The sequence below is a fragment of the Amblyomma maculatum genome, chromosome 1 (genome assembly GCF_055883805.1).
Source record: "Amblyomma maculatum isolate TAMU_Amacu chromosome 1, ASM5588380v1, whole genome shotgun sequence".
In the NCBI taxonomy this organism is placed as follows: domain Eukaryota; kingdom Metazoa; phylum Arthropoda; class Arachnida; order Ixodida; family Ixodidae; genus Amblyomma; species Amblyomma maculatum.
This window is the reverse complement of record NC_139344.1, coordinates 102,087,989-102,112,107: the sequence shown is the minus strand read 5'-3', so window position 1 is coordinate 102,112,107 and position 24,119 is coordinate 102,087,989. Positions and strand designations below refer to the sequence as shown.

The 24,119-nt window shown below is 44.9% G+C and overlaps 1 protein-coding gene across 4 annotated transcripts in view; it reads left to right on the top strand.

The window, feature by feature from the left end:
• LOC146203324 (uncharacterized) overlaps positions 1-24,119 on the top strand; it is a 492,360-nt gene that overhangs the window by 120,551 nt on the left and 347,690 nt on the right. For 3 of the 4 annotated variants that reach the window (XM_084588675.1, XM_084588676.1, XM_084588674.1), the window contains exons 2-4: positions 4,057-4,202; positions 15,459-15,603; positions 16,787-16,943. The exons of the other annotated variant lie outside the window; for it this stretch is intronic. In XM_084588675.1, the coding sequence (XP_084444801.1) occupies positions 4,057-4,202; positions 15,459-15,603; positions 16,787-16,943 (448 nt within the window). The remainder of the gene's footprint in view (positions 1-4,056; positions 4,203-15,458; positions 15,604-16,786; positions 16,944-24,119) is intronic. 4 annotated transcript variants of the gene reach the window in all.

Below are 24,119 nucleotides of genomic sequence, written 5' to 3'. Positions count from 1 at the left end.
GTATTGACTTCATAGTCCCGTTTCTCCGCTCGTCCAAAGGCAATCGCTAGGTGATCGTATGCATTGATCACCTCGCGTGTTACTGTGAAACTGCCGCCATTCGTTCCGCCACCGCCACCTGACGTCTCTTTCTTTTTTATGCCGTCATCCTCCATCATTGGCCTCCTCGTGCCATTATTACCGTGGCCGCCAATTTAGGGCAGATGTTGTGGAACACCTTCTGTGCTTTTATTCTTGCCAATTCTGTCGCTTTAAACCATACCACCTCCAGGCAAATGGCCTCGTTGAACATACAAACTGGACACTGACAAACATGCTTGTGATGTATGTTGACTCTCATCATAAGGACTGGGGGGACGTGTTTCTCTTCATTACATATGCCTGTAACACTTTGAGGCATGAAACAACTGCTTACAGCCCATTTTTCCTTCTCTATGCCCGTCTGCCTCAAAGTTCTCTCGACATCATCTTACTGTTCTCTCTTCTAGCCTTCTGTTTCCATCACCCTCTGCCACGCTGAAGAGGCTCATTGGCTTGCTCGGTTATGCACTCTGTCCTCACAGGACCACTCTAAGCAGAGCTACGATCGTCGGCACAAGGATGTCTGCTAGTTTCCTGGTGACAGTATGGTTCTGGACCCCTGTCCACAAGTGTGGTTTGTCCCAGAGGCTGTTGTCGCACTACACAGACCATTTATTGTGCTGACTAAGATCAATGACTTGAATTACGTGGTCACTCGCCAATTTCCCAAGGCCGCCCCTCTCGGAAAGCACAAGTTGTGCATGTCGCAAGGATGAAACTCTGCCACTCTCTGGACCCTTGACTAACAGCCAAGGGGGCTTCGTCTGCGAAGGAGGAAATATCGGGCAGCGCTGAAGAGAAAAAGGAAGTGTGAGAAAGAAGCAGTTCGCCATCTTTCCTTAAGGCGTTAACGCACCAGGCTAAGATGGAGTCACCCCTGTAAATAAACCTTTACAATATATATATATATATATACAGTCAAACCCGGATATATCGAATTTTGGTTATATCGAACTCACGAAATATCCCCTTGAAAATCCCATGTAAAAGTATAGGAAAGCCGCGTCATATATCGAACTCAATTTCACCGGTCGTTCGATATATCGAACTCCGCACCACGCACTGGAAAGTGTGCCTTCCCCAAAGACGATCGCATCACCCCTGGCCGTTTGCCGCGTGACGTTTTCAAGCCACGCGCGGAAGGAATGAGAGGGGACAGTTCGGCGACGGCTGGTCTGGGCAGCGCCGCGCTCATTCCCCAAAGGCGCGCGCATCTGCAGTTGTCGTTTCCCGCGCGCCAACACATGACGTTTGCAAGCCATGTGTGTGTGGGTGTGCCCATTCTTTTGTTGAGCTATCTCTCTCCCTCAGCACGCGCAACGCATGCGCCAAGCCAGCTCAGCCCGTTTTCAGACAGGGGTTGGATGTTTTCTGCAGCGTTTGTTGCAAACCCTCTGCGCGATGCGGACGCGCCGGCTGACGTGGCTATGGTGCCTGCGGACGTTAGAAAGCGGTAGCTCTCTCCGTTTTTTTTTCTTTTTTTTTTTTGTGGGAGTCATCTTTTCTTATCGCTGTGCTGTACGCGCGGCGTAGCGTAAGATATGGCAACTGTGGAAGTTAAAAAGCGGCAGGTTTTTTTTTTTTTTTTTCCGGGGATGTTTTTTTTTTTATCGTTTATCCTTGCATGTATGAATCAGCGAAATCACACGGTCAGCTGCTACGATCATGACGCCCGCCCCAAGCGCGGCGTGATAAATCGAACCAGGCTTGTGCAATCAAGCCATCACGGGCACTCTGCCAAGTTCGCTCCCCGCCACCACAGGAGCTATCAAAAGATAAACGCGCCCTGACGTTATCGCTGCGCAGCATCTTGGCACGCTGCCAATGAGCTGTGGATGAGACGACCGAAACGGACTGACGCGCGCCATCGACATGCAAGCGAAAATGCTCGCAATTTCTGCCGCCGCGGCGACGCAGAAACCTTGTTTTGAGCTGCCGCGGTGGCTCGAGCGGCGAGAGGGACGCAGTTCCAACAAATTTGAAAATTTTCCCTCTGCACTGCCGCTCGTTGCTGAGATTGCTGAGATTGCTCAGTCGCTTGCATGTGAACGAGCTGGCCTTAACGCATTTTTTTTTTTTTTTTAAATTCTGGGGTGCAAAAATGGAAGGTGGGTTCATTACGCGACAAATACGGTATCGTTTTTTCGCATCGTAAGTGCCGTCACAAGCCGATTTCTGTATATCGAATTATCGATATATCGAACTCTCGCGATCCCGTTCGAGTTCGATATATCCGGGTTCGACTGTATATATATTGACTTTTGCTGCTCCCGTGCCTCCTCCAAAGCAAAGCAAATTAAGCCACGTTTAGTTTTGGTGACAGTACACGAGGCCAATTCAGTTTTGCTCTAGGCTCTTTAAGTTCATTGCTTCTTCTGTTGAGTTCAGATCACTAAAGAACAGTTCATACAGTAAGACCTCGATAATTCAAACTCACATAATTCAAAATCTCGGATAATTTGAAGAATTTCTGCAGTCCCGTAATTTCAATTGTAAATATAAATGTACAATTTGAAGCGGCTAGCTGCACTGACCCTATTAATTCAATGATTTTCGGTGCTTCGCTGGTGGTCCTGATATAAATTTGGTGCAATGGTAAGACGCCCGACCACTGTGCCGGAGTTCCCGGGTTCGAATCCGACCTCGGCGGCTGCGTTTCGATGGAGGCGAAACGAAGAGGCGTCGTGTGCTGTGCGATGTCAGCGCACGTTAAAGATCCCCAGGTGGTCGAAATTACTCCGTAGCCCTCCACTACGGCTCCTCTTTCTCTCTTTCCACTTTCATTCCCACCCTCCTCCCTTCCCTTACGGCGCGGTTCGGGTGTCCACAGAGCAAGTGTGACAGTTACTGCGCCTTTCCCTTCCACGGCACAGAAAACCACTCTGTGGTTTTCTGTGCCGTGGTTGGCAGAAAACCACTCTGTGGTTTTCTGCCAACCACTGAGGCGCACTCCTGCGGAGGTGGAGACGTGCTACACTGCAATGCTGTTGTGGATACTCTCGATGCTTCGTCGAGGCACGGCCAGACAGGATCGAGGCAGTGGCGCGCAACTCTTTGCGCACCACTGCCAGCGGCCTTGACAGGAGTGCTGGAAATGGCTTGCCCACTGTGTTCTCACAATGAATGTTTTTATGTAGGCCAGGTTTTTTGTGGTGTTTGGTTAATTTGAAAACCTGGTTAATGTAAACATTTTTCTTGGTCCCAATGACTTCGAATTAACAAGGTTTTACTGCTTTTACTGTAATTCAGTGCAAGGACTTTGTTGTTCGGATCGTGAACAAGGATCATAAATGGGATCCATAGTGACGATGCAATGCACACTTGTAGTACAAAACGGCTGGTGATAGCTTTTGTTTCGGCTACTGCTTGACAAGACTGTTTGCTACCCTTCTCAGTATGCATTCTGGCTGACATTTCATGTTATCGCTAATATTTGGTAGGAATTGGAACGGTGGGAAGGAAGAAATATCTCCCTTTCTGCCAAATGAGCATCAAAAAATCCATGAGGCCCAGCTATATTATTAGCATAACGCAGCAAAGCACAGTGCAGTTATATTGTGCAGTAAAAAACTTTACTTGGAGTGAGATCCTATGCAGTTGTGTTTAGTTTCTCTTTACAATTCCTTTGCCTTTTAATCTTCACCATGCATACTTCCAGTTTATGCCAGTGGAGCCTGTGTCATTTATAACTGGATTTGAAATTATGAGTAAAGACTGAAAATGGCTCTGTAATAACTATAACTATCTTGAAGTGTAGCCTAGCCGCTGTAACCCGCGTTCAAGTGCAAGACACTGCGTTGACACACTGCAGTTTGCATCTCAGCGGATCTTCGGCCAATGTAGCACTACCTGTGTTTGATTTCTAGCTTATAAGAACTTCGATTTCAGTGTAAGTGGAGTGTTTGATATTGGAATGCAGTAATTAATCTGCTACACATGACTCCTGGGGGGGTTGGGACCTTTGCAACTTTGCAGAATGAGTTCCATGGCTGGCAAGGACTGAAGAAACTGCTGGACGATTGGACTGATCCAGCTGCTGAAGAGTACATTGGGATGCTTGTGGACCATTTGCAAGTTCCTGAGGCTTTTAAGCTAGCAGTGGCTGCAGCACTTGGGAAAAAGTTAGTATGGTTCCATTAATTATACTATTTTTGAGATGTCTAGCCATCCTCTTTTGGTTGTGTGTGGCTAACCAACCACCTGTAGGTTGTTCTTGCGTACTTTAAGGAAATATGCGCTCGAGTGAAAATTTTTTAATGAACATGCAGTAGCCACTCGTTCTGATGAACCTAAATCAATTGGAAGTGCTCAAACAGTTCCTGAAGATACTGGTTTCAGAGTTGAGAGAATCAGCCCTTATGATAAAAGGCAGTTATTGTGTGACAAAATTTTGTATTCGTTATTGGTAGCTTCACAGCTAAGTGAGTTTGTCTCTGCTTGTGTGGACCTTCCTTTTTTGGCATAAATCACTGCTGTACAGCAAAGGTTTTCTTCTACAGACACATTAATGCCTCAGTTGCCTTCAGAAGTGGCTTCTTTTCTGACTTTTTCCTGAAAGTGAGAACGAGGCAAGCATGCTTGTCAGCATGCTCACTTACTACTTGAGCTGCAAACTAGCTTCAAACTAGAGGGTAGGGAATTCTGCAAATGGTTGCATGGTTTTTGTGGAAATATACACAGTATTAACAATATCAGCCATTCACATAGCATATGGTTGTTCTCAGTTACAACTGGTGCGTTAATGAAATCAGAATATCTTTTTGGCTTAATTGTGGCCACAATGGTAGCCCAGGTCATTTCTATAGAGTATCCAGGCTAGATGGTTGCACCAAAATAAAAGCCAAGTGTAGCCAAAGCCATGACCTTGAGTTGGGCATATTTGTTGTTTGATTTAGGGTACAGAGATCTGCTTTTTAATGTGATTGCATTAAAGGCCCCATTCTGTAGAAAATTTGATTTTGGCATTGTAAGCAAAAAAATTAAACATGGCTTAGCTCTGCTATGCCTGGATATACGTAGCGAAAAGCAGTGACTAACTCGAGACCAGAAGAAGTTCATTTCTTCAGTCTTCTGCACCGTTCGTCAGCAGCTAAACTCTCCTTGGTTTCCATGTCGAGCGCGTCTAAGTTCACCGGCGTTCTATAATTCGTTTATAGGAAAGAAAAGACGCAGCATCTGTTACTCGTGAAAGGCAAGAAATGCTACCCGGCAGCGTTGGAGCGCACTCGTTCTCGCTTGGTCCTCATAGCTGACGGCAGATGAGTGACGTCACATCCTTGACGTCACCCTAATTGAGTGAATTTACTATTTTAGTCTTTGGTACTTTCAAAGTGCGCTCCAATCGCAGTATCTGTCACACGCGGAATATCGCTATCATCCTCACGGTACACTAGCGGAATTATGAGCAGCGCTTCGCGACCTGCGGCGTGGCACAGCAGTAAAGCGCTCGGCTGGGGATCCAAGAGATGGAGATTCGATTCCTGGGTGGATACTAATTTTTTTTTTTAATGAGGAGGAGTTGCACACCTCTTAAGCGTTGCTAAGCAACGCCGGCAGAGCTTGGTGAGGGGGCTGCACATTTGGCCTTGGCTGTGACGTCACAGTATACGCGAAGCTCGGCTCTGACCCTCGTAGTGAAGCTTTTCGCTTCAAACACCTGCGCCTCTCCTAGTGACGTCACTCGGCGAGTTCGCGCATACGCAGCTGTGGCTAAAAGTGATCACGCCAGACCCGGTGTTGACAGCCTAGTGAAGCTTTTTGCTTCAAAGATTATGGGTATTTCCCTGGTAAGTGGTAGTTGGAAGCTGACATGGCCAGGCACTGATTAAGTGTTGGGCTGTGTGATGTCACGACACCACATGCCGTGAGCATGTTAGTAGGAGCTGCCAACTTGGGCTTCTCCTTCCAGATAGAAGAGTGAGGGGAATCGAACCTTCGAGTTTCTTGGATCTCGAGTCAAACACACTACCTCTAGGCCACACAGTCACATTTGCATGGCGTGATTATAGATCTACATATGTCAGGTGGTCTTCCACATAATGTGGTATTTTACGAACGAGCAGCAAAGTGCATGTACAAGAATGAGGATGTGTGCGAATGAGGTAGCAGCAGACAGGAGCCGTTAATGCTTTCATGTTATACGCTTGAAGGCAGAGGTTAAAGTGTCCCCTCACATTTTTTTTTTTGGTAACATACAGCAAGCATTGTGCTCTGGGACATGGTACTCCTGGGCCTAATGACCCCTGCCATCAGACAGTGGCAAGCAGTTGGCACGTCTGTACATATAAATAGCACGGTGCTCGAATGTGAAGTAAGCCATCAATCACTTCCTCTAGCCATATAGCAGTTATTAAAATAATGCAGCAGCACCTCACTGATACATTGTCGGTACATTTTTTCTTCTTAATGCAGGAAAAACGTATTATCCAGGAAATCATATTATCCGAATTGTCTGATTTTGAAAATTTTAACTGCTGAATGTGTTACAGAGGCATTTATTATTGACACTTCCACTGCACAAAAGTGTAAATTAGCATTTCTTTATACAGTCGAACCTCGTTATAACAAACATGGATACAGCGAATTATCGGATATAACGAAGTAAAAGCAAAGTTTGGTTGGCTGTGCTTTATTTCTATGGGAGTTCTATCTGTATAACGAAATGAAAAACTGAAAATTTGACACTAAATCGGTTATAACGAAGCATATTTCGTATGAGTGGCAAGCAGTATTTCGTATGACTCAAAATCCGCAAAGAAGCAAAAAAAAAAAACAAATTTCAAAAAGCTAAATTTCGGTTTTATCAATCGCCTCCACCTAAAATGTGTTTGAATCACCCGCGCTTTCGCACGCCACTCCATCTAGGGACCGCGAATGAATCTAGCATCAACGGCTGCCTGGCATGTGACCGGCACGTGATCGAACCACCGCCCGCGTCGCCTCCACCTAAAATGTGTTTGAATCACCCGCGCTTTCGCACGCCACGCCATCTAGGGACCGCGAGTGAATCTAGCATCAACGGCTGCCTGGCATGTGACCTGCACGTGATCGAACCACCACCCGCGTGCCCCTGCCCCTACTGCCCCTACTTTTTGCCGACCCGCGCTTGTGCTCACTTTCCTCAAATCGTGCCGTCGTCTTGCAGCATGGCGGCGCCGAAACACAAAGCAGTTTCTCTTGAAACAAAGATAAAAATATTCAGGGCGGTCGACAGCGGGCGCAAGAAGAAAGAGATTGCCGCAGACTTCAGCGTTGCGCCTAGCACTCTGTCAACCATACTGAGCGCAAGGCAGAAGATAGAAAACGTGCACTCTGCAGGCGCCGTGAAGAACGACAGGAAGCGTGTCAGATATTGTCACCACCAAGATGTTGAAGATTCCTTGTTCATGTGGTTCAAGGACGTTAGAGCGCGCAACCTGCCTGTGTCTGGTGCCGTGCTTCAAATGAAGGCAAGAAGTCTCGCTTGCGTCTTAAGCCACGATGACTTCTATGCAAGCAGTGGCTGGCTGCAGCGATTTAAAGACCGCCACCAGATTGTTTGCCACACCTTGTCGGGCGAAGAAGCAGCCGTCGATGTAGAGAACTGCGAGAAGTGGGCAGAAAGCTTCCGCATGCAACTGGATGGCTACGAGATGCGCGATGTCTACAACGTGGACGAGACTGCACTTTTTTTTAAGCTGCTTCCGGAAAGGTCACTCGTTGCGAAGAACGAACTGTGCCGAGGAGGCAAGAAAAGCAAAGACCGCGTCACCGTTGTTGTTTGTGTCAACACGGATGGGTCAGATAAAAGGTGGCTTACTGTTATTGGTAAATCTGCTCGCCCCAGGTGCCTGCGCAATGCCCGGAATGTCCAAGCGGACTATCGCTCGAACAAAAAGGCATGGATGACGTCGTCACTCTTTGAAGCATGGCTGAAGGCCTTCGACAAAGACATGGCAGAGCAGCGCAGGAAAGTGCTCCTTATATTGGACTGCTCTGCTCATAAGGTGTCTGTCATTCGCTCACTAAAATGCTGCTACCAAAAGCGATTGGTTGCGCAGCTCGTATTTGACATAGACAAGGGCATATCAACGGCCATAAACCTCAAAACTACGCTGGACATGCTGTACGGTGCATGGAACGAAGTGGCACAGTCGACAATAAGAAATTGCTTTGTTGATGCTGGCCTAGCCCCATCCACCAGCGAGACTGAGCCCAACGACGCCCACGATTCTAAAGGTGAAGCGGACAATTTCGACGAGACGACATGGCGTCAACTGGCGGTTCCGAATGTTACGTTCGAGGACTTTATTGCTGCCGATGACAACTTGGCTGTGGCGCCCGAATTGACCGACCAAAAATTGTCGATCAGCTGCTTCCTACAGATGATGCTACGAGCAGCGATGAGAGTGAAGAAGGCGAAGAGCGAGCTCTCAGCAGCACAGAGGCAGCTGATATGGTGAGGAAATTGAGAAGATACCTTGAGAACCTACCTGTGGCCAAATCAGCTGACATTGGGAAAGCGCTGCACAGTGTCGATTTCGTTGAGAAATTTATTCTATCGAGTAGTGTGAAGCGCCGCCAAATGAAGATTACGTCATTTTTTAAATAAATCAGTTCTGCGTGGCCTAAATCCCGATTTGTGTGCTCATTTTTGCTTGGCAGTGCAAAATGAAAGGTAAGGTTTCGCGTGCTTATACCGCGCTTTAAAGAAAAAAAAATGCTTTTTTTTCAGCTCTGTGCTTTCCATTTTAGGGTAGCCTTTACTTGGGTTTATGAACAGAATGTTTTTTTTGTAGGAATTTGTGTGTACTTTTACAACGAATATCGGATATAACGAACGAATTTTCGCGCAAAATGAGACTTCGTTATAACGAGGTTTGACTGTATCAGACATGAATGCCTTCTTTTTAAGTTCTCGCAGAATTCAATCCATGTTTGTATTGTCCTAAGTAAGTAATAAATCCGGTCCATTGATGGCAATGCTGAACCGAGATAGCTTTCTTGGTTGTTTTCGGGTGTTTTGCCCCGTAACATCATTGTGTTGTGGAGAAGAGATTGGGATGGGTGGCTGCCACTGCATTTTTACTCTTCACACTGCATTCACCTGACCTGGCCCGCTCATATATAATCACATAGTTGTATAGTTCTCGAATAGTTGGTTCCTATGGTGCTAAGGAAATGCAATGAAGCTACTTCGATGCTTCGCCCCTTTGCATGTAGGCGCTGCAGGAAAGCAATCAAGGTGGGCAAGCGCCGCTTTTTTCACGTTGTGCACCCCCTGGTTTGGCCCCCTTGCATGTTAGCACGTGTCCGATTGACTGTCAGATATGATCACAATTTGTCAGAATTCTGAATGTAATAACCAGGAAATTGTGTTACTGATTTTGAGCATATGAATGGGGGAATTGTATGAACTGAGAACGTGCCAACGAGGTTTTACCTCACTTTCCTCTTCTAATGCTCAAAATTGCGAGCAATAAGCATGTTTCATAAAGTTACGCTATTTTTGTTCAGGTTATTACATTCCAACTTCAGCAAATTTTGGTAGCATAAAATAAGGACTTAGTGACAAGCTGCACATGTGGAAGCGTACAAGTGGGGAGCTACGGGCTCTTAAGAGCTGGAATGCAGCAGCAGTCACCTGCTGTGATTTCTTATTGTCTGCTGTGCCTAGGCGTGAAGGAGCGAAGCATTAAATAAATAGTAAATAGCAATGCACTAACATAGACAAGCAAGTTCTCCTTCCGGTGAACATGAAGAGGAGAAATTCATCGGCTTCATTGCAGTGCCTTCAGAGCAAGGGGACTGAAAGTCCGAGAAATACAGTAATGTGCTTATATACCAGCGGTTCAGGATGGGAAACACGCAGAAAGAGACCACCATGGCAGCTTTTCTGCACCACACTAATGCAAGGGAACAAAACACCAAACATCCCAGCAAATTTTTCTATTTTCATCAACGAACTAGATGTGTTGTGAAGTTTCTATTGCACTGTAGGCAACACGTATGTAATTCACTTACTTTTTCAACGTTGATTTGCATGTCACTTTATATTGCCATCTGTACTATCATTGTGCTTCATTGCATCCCCCCTACACTAATGCCCGTAAGGGCGCTGTAGGTATTTCGAATAAATAAATAATTTGTTTCGTTCATATGTGTACCTGGATAACATGTTCTTTCCGCAACTTTTTTTTTTTCAAAGGTATCTTGCCACCTTCCTCTTTTTGAAGTTTTCTTTTAATTTATAAGATTCTAAAAAAAAAAATATCACTCTTGTGAAGGGCAGTTTCAATTAAAGGTCGTTTTGATGTGTTATGCGACCAAAAATTATTATTAAAACTCTGCTTTAAATTGATTATCCAAATATGCGTTCGAAGACAACAGCCATAGCTCTCTCCTGCAACATGCATGGGGGAAATGGCCCGGTAGTAATGCAGCTGCACCAGCAGAACTAGGTTCCTTGCGTTGCCCTGATTGTGAAGCTGTTATTGCCAAGAAACAGGTTGTTGTGTCATTTTAGGTGGATGCATTTCAGTTTAACCATCAAGAATATCAAAATTTACTCAGGGTTTTTAAGTATCCTAGTTCACGTTAATGTGCAAGGAAGAAGCGTACCAAATTTTATTTAAATATTTTTATGTTTAGAAAGTTACAAGCATTAGTGTAATAAGGAACATCAAAAAATAAGGTTCTGAGCAAAACAAAACTTAAGTTTTGCGATAATCCTACAGGGCTGTATGCACAGTTGTATGTAACTGAAATCCACTGGGCTCATAGATAGGTCCCATAGTACATTTCACAATTTCTTCTTTTGTTCATTTTGCGGCTTGTATTTTATAATTTGTTTCTCATTACTAGCCATCTGAAAGTCTGCCTGCTTGATAGGTGAAGGTCCTTTTGGATGCAAGCCACTGGGTTGGGGCAGCCAGGCTCAGTTGCAGTCTGCCTCAAGATATCTGTTATGCCTCTATCTCCATTGCTGAAGAAACAGCATTACAAAGTCTGAACAAAAGTATGGGCAAGCTCATGTGTCCATCTTTAGGAGTTCCCAAAAATTTGTTCCCCAATCATCCCATTCCAACACTCATTGACATTTTGGGTTTTCCCTTGCAGACACTTGGTTAAAAGTTGTGGATGATATTTGGAAGACCTCCCCTGTGCATTTAGCATTCTTTACCCAGTGCTTTTGTTCGGTTGAATGCATGCTAACATGTAGGACTGTGTGGGCCTAGGTTATGTCTGGAGTTTAATGATTTGATCTGGGGTTAAAGCAGCTGAAAAAAAAAAAAAAAAACAATTGCTGCCAATTTAGCTAAGTTGACCAAATGCAAGGTATGTGCGCAAACACGTGAGATTTCATGTCGGTCTCAATTAAAGGCTAGAGTTTCAAGGTTAGGCTTCACGAAAAGCCCAGTGAAGAGACAAGACGCACGAACCAGCGCTGAGTTTATGTATCTCGTCTGGTTCGCGCTGTCTTGTGCTGGTTCGTGTGTCACGTCTCTTTCTTGGTCTGTGTGTATTTTGCTCTGTTAATCCACCATTATGAAGCAACACCAACTAGTCCAATCTGCAGTTCTTCAGGCAAAGCCCTGTGAAATCTGTGACTGGGGACCATAGTTGTAGCACACTATAAAATTTTGGGACTACTTAATGCGTGCTCTGCACCTGAAGAGGGCAGTGCGGTAGTGGCATGTTTGGACTCATTGTGCATGAATGGAAGGTGATCAAGATGACACGCAATGTGCAGTGCAAGGGAGCGGCAGTTAAATAGGCAGAGTGATCAGTTGCAGCAATAGCTATGAGGTTTCATACTCACTTCCCACCTTAAATTACTGGGTTTGAATCTGCTACGAAGGGTTCCTTTTTTTTTTTTCTGGGAAAGTCAAAGGTCTAGGCTTTCCACATACCTCCTGGCTTTCGGAATTTACTGTGTGAAGTACTCAGAATTTACTCAGAAACAAGGTTGAACTTGAAAAAAAAAAATTGTTTCTCAAAGGTGGCGGTGTGCTTTAAAAATATCAACGGAGTTTTGCTTAAAGTTCAGTTTGAGCTTCAAATGAAGACTTCTTTAGACTGAATTTTTATTTTTACAGCATTCGTGCAAGTAAAATGCAAGTAAAAAATTTAGTATCCCTGAGGTCTCATTGAGAGAAGTAATGCAGAAATTATGCTACTTGACTGGTGAAACAACCAAAGCATACCGATTTCTAAACATAAACAATGTTCACGCATTATGCAGTCATATCCATACATGATCTGTGCTGATTTTGCAATAAATTAGCTTTTTCAATGAAATTTGCTGCTTAATTGTCTCATTAATATCATTTCTGGTGAAATACAAATCAGCCACCGTTCAACTCTTTCTGCTGCAAATTGGACTGATACCCAATATTGTGTTATTTTCTTTATTGCTGTGTCTTTCACTTAACCCACTTGCTTTGTTTCTTAATGGGACTAGGCACTGGTATTAGAAGGGCAGTGGTCTTTTTTGTTGTTTGCAGGCAATAGCCACATGGCTGCAGTCGTTTTCTTCATAATTTGCTTGAAAAAACTGAGATGAACAGTGCTAAATTGGATTAGGAAACATTTATTGTCAGCAATGAGCGATTTTTGGGCGCTACACTTAGATGACCTCAAGTCTGTTGTTCTCGGCGACCTTTTGAGCCCACTCAATAGCCCAAACTTGCATCAACAGGTCTGAGCTGGCCAGTATAGCCTCCCACCGCTCTAAAGAAGGGACTGGTAGTATGTCCGCCAGTGATGGCGCTTTTTTGCAGCTCCATAATATATGATCGTATCCGGATATTTTGCCGCAGTGTTTACAATTTGGATTGTATTGTGCTGGGTACATGTGCGCTAATCCGCCTTTTGCGGGAGGATGTGGCGCCATCATGCAGGAGCAGGCGAGAAACACATTGGACGGCAGTATAGCAGACGACGCGAAAGCACACCATACAAAATGGCCACGCCAACGCAGGTAGAAAGCGAAAGCTTCCCCCCTTCTTTGGCCTCGGGGCAGAAAGTAGTGACAGTGATTGAAGTATATCATGTTCACGCAGTATGGGGGAATGTACAGCGTTTTCACAATCCACTCATAACGCACGCATATACTATCTTCGTATTGTAAGAGCGTGTAGCGCGGGCCGTGTTCGACGTGACAGAATGAGACGCTCTCAGCGTGCAGATTTTCGGCAGACAGGAGAGCGCGGAGGCAGAGAGACAGAGAGAGGGATCTCAAAGGGCAAAGCAGCCAGGGGTTTGTTGATGCTGCAGAGCTAGGTGGAATCGTCTCCTGCGACTTCGAGCTGCGCATATGCGCGGGGTGTCTTGAGTTACCGAGCACAATGCAGTCGCCGCGGCGCCGGCATGGTGCAATGGACGTCGCTTCCTCCTCGCGTCATCTACAGTCGCGCAACTATAGAATTTCATCTACGAAGCTCGGCAGGGAGGCACTTATACACACCCCCTGAAAAGGGCATTGTCCCGGCCGGAATGCACACCTGCAGGAAACGCGCGGCATTTTTCTGGCAATGGATGATTGAGAGCTGTAATCAGTTTCTGCCCTCAGGAGTCAGAACGGATGTGGTCACAGTGGTGAAAAGGTCTCAGTGCACAGCGAATGGTCATTCTGTTGTGAAAGGATCCACAACCTTTCTCTCTCCACCGCGATTTCTGCGGAGTCAACGACTTGGCGACACATGTGCATCTACTACGTGTCGGATGCGCATCTCGGTCAGGAACAAACCCTGTTCTACGTCCAGGGTGATCCACTCTGCAAGTGAACGAGCATGAACCCTCCAGGAGACTCATTTGTGCCGGGCAGTTTCCTTGCCGTTGCAAACGGTTGGACGAAGACGACGATAGCTTCCTAACGAAGTGCATGCATCTGATTGCGTACATCAAAGGAACAAAATCCGAATGCTTTGGCGTGCACGAAGGCGAGCCTTTAAGGTAAAAAAAAAATACTGTGCATTGTGCAACATTGTCAAGTGCATCATATGCTCCGAGCGGCAAAAACACAGATACTACAGGTATGTAAGCATCTAAAGGAAATATGCATGATGAAAAGTACCTACTGGAGTATGCACCCAGCCTGTAACGCACCAGTGATAGCTGCAATGAGAATTTCTTCGGTGCGTGATTGCTTTAGTTGCGCCGGGGCCTGAAGGCGATGTATTTTGTCGTTTCTTTTCTTTATGTGTGAAAGGGCTAGGTAGCTTAGATATCGCAGGCGGCTGTGTGCGCTAGGCCGTAATATTTAGCATGTTTTATCATGACTGCCACCTGACTAACAAGAAGAAAAAAATACGGCGTTTTAATGCACTGCCGTTCGCGAGCCTCATGACCAGCTCAACCAATCGGCTCGCGAACGGCGGTGCATCACAACAAACGCCCAATTTTTTTTTTTCTTTTTAGTCAGGCGGCAGTCGTGATAACACATGCTAAATATTACGGTGTGGCGCACACAGCCACCTGTGATATCTGCGCTACCCGGCCCCTTCGCACATAAGAAAACAAACTACAAAATACATCGCCATCAGACGCGCCGAACAAATCCTCTTTGCGGCTATCACTGGTGGGTTGCAGGCTTGGTGCAAACTCCGGTAGATACTTCTCATCATGCACATTTCCTTTAGATGCATACATACCTGTAACGAAGTGTTTTTCGCACAATCGAGCCTACGCAGTCGGTTGCTAAGGTCGGCCATTCACATCTTGATGCTTAGTGGCCCTAATTCAAGCTTCACGTCGTTGTTGGTCACGGCTCGCTGAAATAAACCTGAAAAACCGCGTCTTGCATCTTGGCACGCTTAGAGAGTGGCAACCGTACGCGGCAGGTGTGGCTGGTATCGCTTTGCCAAGTCTGTGACGGTCACCGTGCCGCCCGGCGGCGCCGTCCAATGTGTTTCCATCGGTCGCCGCTACGACTTCGCGCATGCGCAGAAAACTCGCGCAAGAGGCGGATTTAGATGGGCGGAAGAAGGCACGCGTCTGGAGGCGACACCAGATTACTTCCTGCCTTTTGTCTAGTTTCTTGTCTGGTGGAGGATATATCCGCCTAAGTGCTAAAACTAAATTAATGGAGAGAGAACAGAACGCAGCGAACGCAGCGAATGACTGTGGATGTTGGCACATGCCGATTGTATGCCATTTTGTTTTTCTACATGGGATGTGTGTTTTGCTTTTCCATTTCTGGCCGCCAGTAGTGTATTTATACCGGTAAATGCTACGTAGTTGTGTGCTTTTTCATGGACCTCTTAACCTGCACTGTAGTCATGGAACCTATGAACCTGCTGGTCCCTTTCGATGCCTGGTTGTTTTCCGCTGTCTTGTCAGTGAATGTGGACAGCATAATAATGTGTAAAATGAGCCCTGGCTTTTCTTGGTCGCAGGCTGTTTACTCACCTGACGCTGACTTACTCATCTGCCTCAGCCCTCTTGCACAAGTTCGGAGACCTAGAAGTTCCAGGCTGCCTTGGTTTTCAAGTTTTGAATAACATTACCATACAAGCACAATACCCAGATCCAGACGGACATGTACGTGGTACTTTTACAGTCCTACAATACTCGTCTCTTTTTTTGTGTGTGTAGATTCCTGGATGTAGAAGAAACAATCAAAAACATGCCTTTGTTCCAATATTGTCTGCAGATCAACCACAGCTATAGACAGAAGCAACTAAACTAAATACTCATGCATCTGATACACAACTCAGCCCCCAGATGTATGCTCAAAGTGTGATCTATCTAGACCCATGTTTGAAAAACACGTCCTGCATTTGCCTTGAACCAGAATACTGCACTGTTGGCTGCATTGCTGAGCAACGCACAGTGCCTATATGCTTAAGGAGTATGATGGCACCAGTGTTCCTTACTGACTCTGTGCTGTCTAATGATGCATTGTCATTGTGAGCTCACTCCACGCAACATATTCAGCTCTCGCACAGTATTATATGCAGAAAAAAAAACATTTTTCTTTGTACTATTAACGCTGTGTGAATGAAATTTGTACCACTTTAAATCTTGATTTCCTCTTTCTAAGTCTGGTCTTTGTTCTTAGCTCAACACTTTCCTGCCTAAAGGCAGCAAAGTTAAAACCATTGAATGCTCGTGCAGTTTCTGGACATGGCAGTAAGCATGACATTCCTATGCAAAAAAAAAAACCAGCACTATGTAGAATCCTGTATTAAATATATACTGGAATTTTAGTTGTGTATGCACTTCTGTGCAGCTCTAGTTTAATTTTATTTGCAAATGTCATGTGAATTGTGAAATAAGCAAGACTAACAATGTTTGCAGTTTTTTAATTTTTCATTTTTTTCAGTGGTTGTATATTCAATATCCAATCTTTATTCGAAGGCATTTTTTTCTTCAAAATTTGTATTTGATTCATATGACAAAATTTCAATATTCACACACCTCTATAAGGAGCCATTACTTACTAGATGTGTCAACTTACTAGATGTGTGGCTAAGGGCAATGCAAATGCGGACCAAATTCTGTAAGAGCTAGAAAATGAGTTTTTCATATCTTATGCCAAGAAACAGTAATCTAGATTTTGAAGAAGTCTCAGTGCCTTTGGGGGGGTTTGACCTTTCATGCGTCAAACTTCCATGATCTTGTTTTTAAAGGTGGCAGCATTTTCTACCGAATAAATCTTTTGGTACTAGAAGCGAGAGTGGGTTGTTGGCAACCACTGCCAGTGGGGATGTGTCGTGTGCAGGGCGGTGTGAGGCGCCTGCTCGATGTGGTGCAGTGCACGCACAGTGTTCTGGCACCCCTGCTTCCTCACTGGCTGGGCAACTGGCTGCTCTGCCCCGACCTGAATGCTGCCAGGGAGGCCAGCCACATGTACGGGGCCCACTGCATCACACCTGAAGGTGAGCATCCGTTTTCACACTGTAATGATGAAGTGTGTTGTATGTAAAGGCATGTGTTATACTCACCGAGTTCTTTAATCGTCAGTCCAGGGAATTCCTATGGCTATAGTACCTGCATGTTAGTTGATAAAGTTCTTGCTTGTGGAATATTTGGAATATCGGCTATCAGCAGCTGTGCACAACTTTTGAACTGACCTGAACAGTTTATTTGGCTGCAGCAACAGCTGCGGGGCCACCAGCTCACAGGCTTTGAATTCTGGATCAACCAGGTTTCTAATGTTGAAGCTGAGAGCCAGTAAGGGGGCTGTTGACTAGCAGTTTGGCCCTAGAGCTATAGTTAGCAGCCTCGGCATCAAGTGTAATGGCTATTGGCAGGTATTTGTTGCAGTTCAGTTACATTTGTTGAGGTCCCATATATAACACAAGTCGTTAAGTTTTGGCACACTAAACATACTTTTTGTTTCGTTTTTGCAGTTTTAGCAGTTGTGGTGCAGTCAGCCATTTCTTTAGCTGCACAATGGCTAGTGTTAGTTTCATTCAAACTTCACTTGCTCCTCACTGAAACAGTTCAAATAAATGACAGATCGTGGTGCTCTTGCTTATATGTAAAATGTTTCAGTAAACTGACACAAGGTGTGTCGAGTCTTGCTGGAAGGTGTCTTTAGAGGTTCTGTTTCTACTACAGCAGCAGCATCATGTAAAGTGTTTTAAATTCTTTTTTGTATTTTAATTTACAGGGTTTAACATCCAAAAGGTGCGCTCTTGAATATTCACATGATGTAAAATGCCTAGAAAGAAAGTAAGAAATATGTACATATAAAAAATTTAATTTCCCTGTAGAAGTACTGTTGCTTATGCTGTGCATTTTAGGCCATAAATTTGAATACAGTCCAACCCGGTTATATCGAACTCGGATATATCGAATTTTGGTTATATCGAACTCACGGAATGTCTCCTTCAAAATCCCATGTAAAAGTATAGGAAAGCTGCGTCATAAATCGAACTCAATTTCACCGGTCGTTCGATATATCGAACTCCGCGCCACGCACTGGAAAGTGTGCCTTCCCCAAAGACGATCGCATCACCCTTGGCCGTTTGCCGCGTGACGTTTTCTGACCACGCACAAAAGGAATGAGAGGGGACAGTTCGGCGACAGCTGGTCTGGGCAGCGCCGCTGCCCATTCCCCAAAGGCGCTTGCATCTGCAGTTATCGTTTCCCGCGTGCCAACACATGACGTTTGCAAGCCATGTGTGTGGGTGTGCACATTCTTTTGCCGAGCTATCTCTCTCCTTCAGCACACGCTACACATGCGCCAAGCCAGCTCAGCCCGTTTTCAGACAGACTCGGACGCTTTCTCCAGCGTGTGTTGCGAACCCTCTGCGCGCGGCGGCTGACGTGGCTATGGCGCCTGCGGACATTAAGAAGCGGCAGCTCTCTCTGTGGTTTCTTTTTTTTCTTTTTTTTTTTTGCGAGAGTCATCTTTTCTTATCGTTGTGCTGTACACGCGGCGTAGCGTAAGATATGATAGCTGCGGACGTTAAGAAGCGGCAGATTTTTTTTTTTCCTGTTTTGGCGGGAGTCATTCTTCCTTGCATGTATAAATCAACGAAAGCGCGCGGTCAGCTGCTGCGATCATGACGCCCGCCCCAAGCGCGGCATGATAAATCGAACCAGGCTTGTGCAATCAAGCCATCACGGGCACTCTGCGAAGTTCGCTCCCCACCACCGCAGGAGCGATCAAAAGATAAACGCGCCCTGACGTTATCGCTGCGCAGCATCTTGGCACGCTGCCAAGAAATGAGCTGTGGATGAGACGACCGAAACGGAGTGACGCGCGCCGTCGACATGCAAGCGAAAACGCTCGCGATTTCTGCCGCCGCAACATAGAAACCTTGTTTTGAGCTGCCGCGGTGACTCGAGGGGCGAGAGGGACGCAGCTAGTCCCATCAAGTTTGAAATTTTTTGCTTTGTCGCTGCCGCTCGTCGCTGAGATCGCTCAATCGCTTGCATGTCAGCGAACTGGCCTTAACATTTTTTTTTTTTTTTTTTTCAAATTCTTGGGTGCAAACGTGGAGGGTGGGTTCATTATGCGAGTGGGTTGATTACGCGACAAATACGGTATCGTTTTTTCGCATCGTAAGTGCCGTCACAAGCCGATTTCTGTATATCGAATTATCGATATATCGAACTATTTCGCGATCCCCTTCGAGTTCGATATATCCGGATTCGACTGTAGTACGTTCTGAAATCTTCGAATTCATTTTTCTCTATTCACACTTTATGCAAGAGTACAACTGTTAGGAAAACTACCATTTCCAAACTCCTTTGCCAAAGGCTGCTTTCAGGTAGTTTCTGAGCTAAAATTTTGTTGGCAACAAGATAAGGTACTTTTTGAATTCGTAAGTATTCTATCAAAAAAAAAAAGTTATCAAATATATGACATAGGATGACAGCACAAAAATGAAGTTCGTTTTTAAAGTGCTAAGATCTTTCTACAAAAATATCACAAGATAACCGTAACGGGCCTTATCCTGCCTATAAGTTATCTAAGCCCAAACAGTTAGTATATCTTCATGATTTTGAAATGATAGTTTTTCTAAGCTGTCACGCTTAATTACTCATTATGACAGCTACAACTTTTTTTCTGTTTGCACTAGGGTGATGAAACTTAACATATATTCTTATAAGACGAAGATAAGCCATCCTTGAAAATTTTATTGAATTTCGTGCTACTGTTCAGAATATGACTCTTTAACCCCGCATCCCCCCTTAAGACAAAGACAGTAAGAAAACTTCTTGTGTGCCAAGTTTGACACTTTTTAGACATCTGCGAGTGTAACTAGATGCACTCTATGGAATTTATAAGTTTTAATCAAAAATTTTACGTGTCTTCTTGCAGTATGTCTCCAGTACTTTAAAATCAAGGTTAGTTAAAAAAAAATAGAGAAAAAACAGGGCATGTAGGTAGCATAGGTCATGATCAGGGTTTTTTTTTTTTTTTTCAGCGCATTTTTACATCAGAGCAAATTTTCGATATGTTCTGAACAATTAAAATTTCGAATGCATTGTATGTAGTTGTCAGACAGTGGCATTAAAAATTTTAGATCAAACTATAGATCAACCATTCTTTACGTTATCAGAACTGGAATTACTGATTATTTATTAGGCGCATGAATTTTCGGCCGGTTCTCTAACTTTTGCTAGCTTAGCAGCTTGTTGACATCAATTAAACGTGCGGTTGCACTTTATATAAGTGGTATATGTATATGTTATATTGTGTGTTATCTCTATTCAGTTTCGGTTTCTGTTTTGTGGATTGTGCTTGTGCTTGTACTTTTATCTCCACCTTTGGATTGTGTCATCATCGGTCACGTGGACGAAGCTGTATAGACCAACACTGATCTGTGACATAAGCAAGATGCAATAGCGCTGCTGTCGCCAGGCTTGGCCGACTAGGGGTGAAAAGAAGACCTAGCGCACATAGGAATACAGTCAAACCCGGATATATCGAATTTTGGCTATATCGATCTCACGGAATATCCCCTTGAAAATCCCATGTAAAAGATAGGAAAGCCGCGTCATATATCGAACTCAATTTCACCGGTAGTTCAATATATCGAACTCCGCACCACGCACTGGAAAGTGTGCCTTTCCCAAAGACGATCTCATCACCCTCGGCCGTTTGCCACGTGACGTTTTCAAGTCATACGCGGAAGGAATGAGGGGGGACAATTCAGCTAGGGCAGTGCCGCGCCCATTCCCCAAAGGCGCGCGCATTTGCGGTTGTTATCGTTTCCCGCGCGCCAGCACGTGACGTTTGCAAGATGTGCGTGAATGAACCAGAGAGAACCGGTGGGAACGAGAGGGGAAAAACGCGATAGAGCGAAGCGCAAGGGTGTGCCCATTCTTTTGCCTACCTATCTCTCTCCTTCCTCTTTCCCGGCCTTCGTTCGCAGTAGCATGCGTTACGCATGCGCCAAGCCAGCCCGGCCCATTTTCAGACAGAATGTCGGACTCTTTCTCCAGCGTGTGTTGCGAACCCTCTGCGCGCCGCGGCTGGCGCGGCTATGGCGCCTGCGGAAGTTAAGAAACGGCAGATCTTTTTTTTTTCTTCTTTTTTGCAAGAGTCGTCTATTTTATCGTTGCGCTGTACGCGTGACGTAGCGTAAGATATAGCGTTACGAAGCTGCTTTTTTTTTTTTTTTGCAAGAGTCGTTTATCCTTGCATGTATGAATCAACGAAAGCATGTGGTCAGCTGCGATCATGACACTGGCTTTTAGCATTTTTCGCTTCAAACAGCATTTGCAGCAATTGTATCACGCTTTCCATTGATTTTGTGGCAGTGGACTACGCCTGCCCCAGGCGCGGCGTGATAAACCGAACCAGGCTTGTACAATCAAGCCATCACGGGCAGTCTGCCAAGTTCGCTCCTCGCCGCCGCAGGAGCTATCAAAAGATAAACAAGCGGCGACGTTATCGATCGCTGCGCAGCATCTTGGCACGCTGCCAAGAAATGAGCTGTGGATGAGACGACCGAAACTGAGTACGACAAGCAAGCGAAAACGTTAGCGATTTCCGCCGTGACCGCGACGACACAGAAACCTCGTTTTGAGCTGCCAGGGATGCAGTTCCAACAAGTTGGAAATTTGTTGCTCTGTCACTCCCGCTCGTCGCTAAAATCGCTTGCATGTGAGCGAGCTGGCCTTAACGCTTTTTTTTTTTTTCCAAATTCTCGAGTGCAAAAGCGGAGGATGGGTTCATTATGCGAGTGAGTTGGTGAGTTGATTACGCGGCAAATACGGTATCATTTTTTCGCATCGTAAGTGTCGTCCCAAGCCGATTTTTGTATATCGAATTATCAATATATCGAACTATTTCGCGATCCACTTCGAGTTTGATATATCCGGGTTCGACTGTACATGGAACCAAAAGATTTCAAAGCACTTTCCTGATTTCACAGCGCACTTATGATGTCATCATTTTGTGCAGAGTAACTATGAACATCGTAGAACGCATTTTGAAACTATGAAACCTCATTACAGTGGAGTATTTTTAAAATATCACGAAATGTATGGGAACACAAGTCGTAAGCATGCCTCATAGCAACACGTGCAAGGAAAGCTTGCCAAAATAATTTTCCGGTTACGGAGAGCACCAGCAAACATGGCTGATGGTTAAAAGTTAGCGAATGTTTCAGAGAAAGTGTCACAAAATATGCTGCATCATTTTGAAGCCAATTAGTTTTTAAAATCCTCAATAAATATGCATTGTAAAGACCGACATACCGCTAAAAAAAAAGTAGCTATCCATTGGATGCTTCTCAGAATTGCGACAGCTCCTCGTGTTGTCCCACATGCTGCCACGCAGGCTACATGCCTTTTTAAATAGTGCCACTCAAATGATACGAACTTATTAGCTGAAGGCAGTCTTCACACAGCACGATAAACAAGCCACATGCAGCAGCAGTGGCAGATGACTAAAATGGCCCGTCTACTCAAGTCGCAGATGCCAGCGTCGTCTGCGCTTGAATAGACCGTCATCTGCACCGCCACCTGTTACGGTTGTCACGACGTTTGATAAGTGGTTTTCGAACGTAATTTTTCATAGTTTACACGCCTCGAACAACTGTTATTAGTAAAAAAATTCAGTGCATATGGCAGCATACCAGGCTACAAGAGAAGTTTGCGGGATTCGGAGGAACACGCAGCGGTTAACGAGCCTGTTGGCGGTATATACGGCTTCACAATGCCTATTTTTAGTAGCATTTTAAAAATAGATTGCCTCCCGAATTACATAACATACTTTGTCACACATTTCTTCAAAACTATTGCCAGTGTTTAATGACTGGCCACCTCTTCTGATGCTCTGCGAAACGAGAAAAATGTTCCCAATTCATACTCTTATGTTTTGCGGTGTTTTAAAAAAACTGCCACTGAAATGGCCTTTCATGCTTCCACAACCTGTTCTAGGATGTTCATAGTTGCTCTGCACCAAAACACGACATCATAGGTGCCTCATGAAATTAGAAAACTGCTCTGAAAACTTTCGCTTCCATGTATTCCTAAGGGTGCTAAGCCTACTTTTCACACCCAGTCTGCTGCAGCGTCATAAGCGCCACCTTTGTTTGTAAACACGGTGTTGGTCTATATCCTGCGCTTCATCAGTAAACAGGCTTTTGACATGAATTTAGAAAAATTATTTGAAATAAGGCTGTTAGGACATATTGAAAAATACAACATATTGACTGATACTCAACATGGTTTTCGACGCGGACTATCAACAGATACTGCTATAGCTTCTCTCATAGATTATATCAGGCTTGCTATCGATAAAGGAAAGTTTTCAGGTGCAGTTTTCATTGACTTCAGCAAAGCATTTGATTCCATCGATCACTCCATCTTGTTTCAGAAACTTGAGTCGTACGGCATATCAGGACCTTCACTAATGCTTTTGAAGAGCTTTCTTCATGACCGAGAGCACATAGTCTGTATTAATAACCATGCATCTAATAAAGCTCTCACTAACATTGGGGTTCCACAGGGTTCTATTCTAGGCCCTGTATTGTTTCTACTCTACATTAACGATTTACCATCCTGGTTTAGGCATATTATACGCAGATTACTCTACTATGATAACATCACACCATGACATTTACCAGCTCATATCTAACCTTCAAAATGACATTAATGCTCTTGAGCATTGGTGCCATATTACCGTAAAAACCCGCGTATAGTACGAGGTTTTTTTTTTCAAAATTTTAGGATGTAAAATTTCCGCCTCGTACTATATTCGGGTCCCAAAATTTTCAGCCCCAAGTTCGTAGTTCTTGTTTCGTTACAGCCCGGAAATATCATAATCAAGGTTCGCAACGAAGGATGCGCCGTCTAGTGGTGACGTCAGCTACCTTTCTTTCTCTGTTTACAGTGTTCTAGAACACTGTACTCTGTTGATGTGTCGCCATTGTCGCCATTTTGGACATCAACTAGGCTATTAGGCGAAGCGCGCATGTCAGTGACAATGTCGGGTCCACGGAAGCAATATTCAGCTGCTTTCAAAAGAAAAGTAATAGTAGCAGCTGAGACCATCGGAAATTCTGCGGCAGGGCGACAGTTTGGCGTCACCGAGGGCAGCATTCGTGGATGGAGAAAGCAGAAAGAAGCCCTCTTTGCGTGCT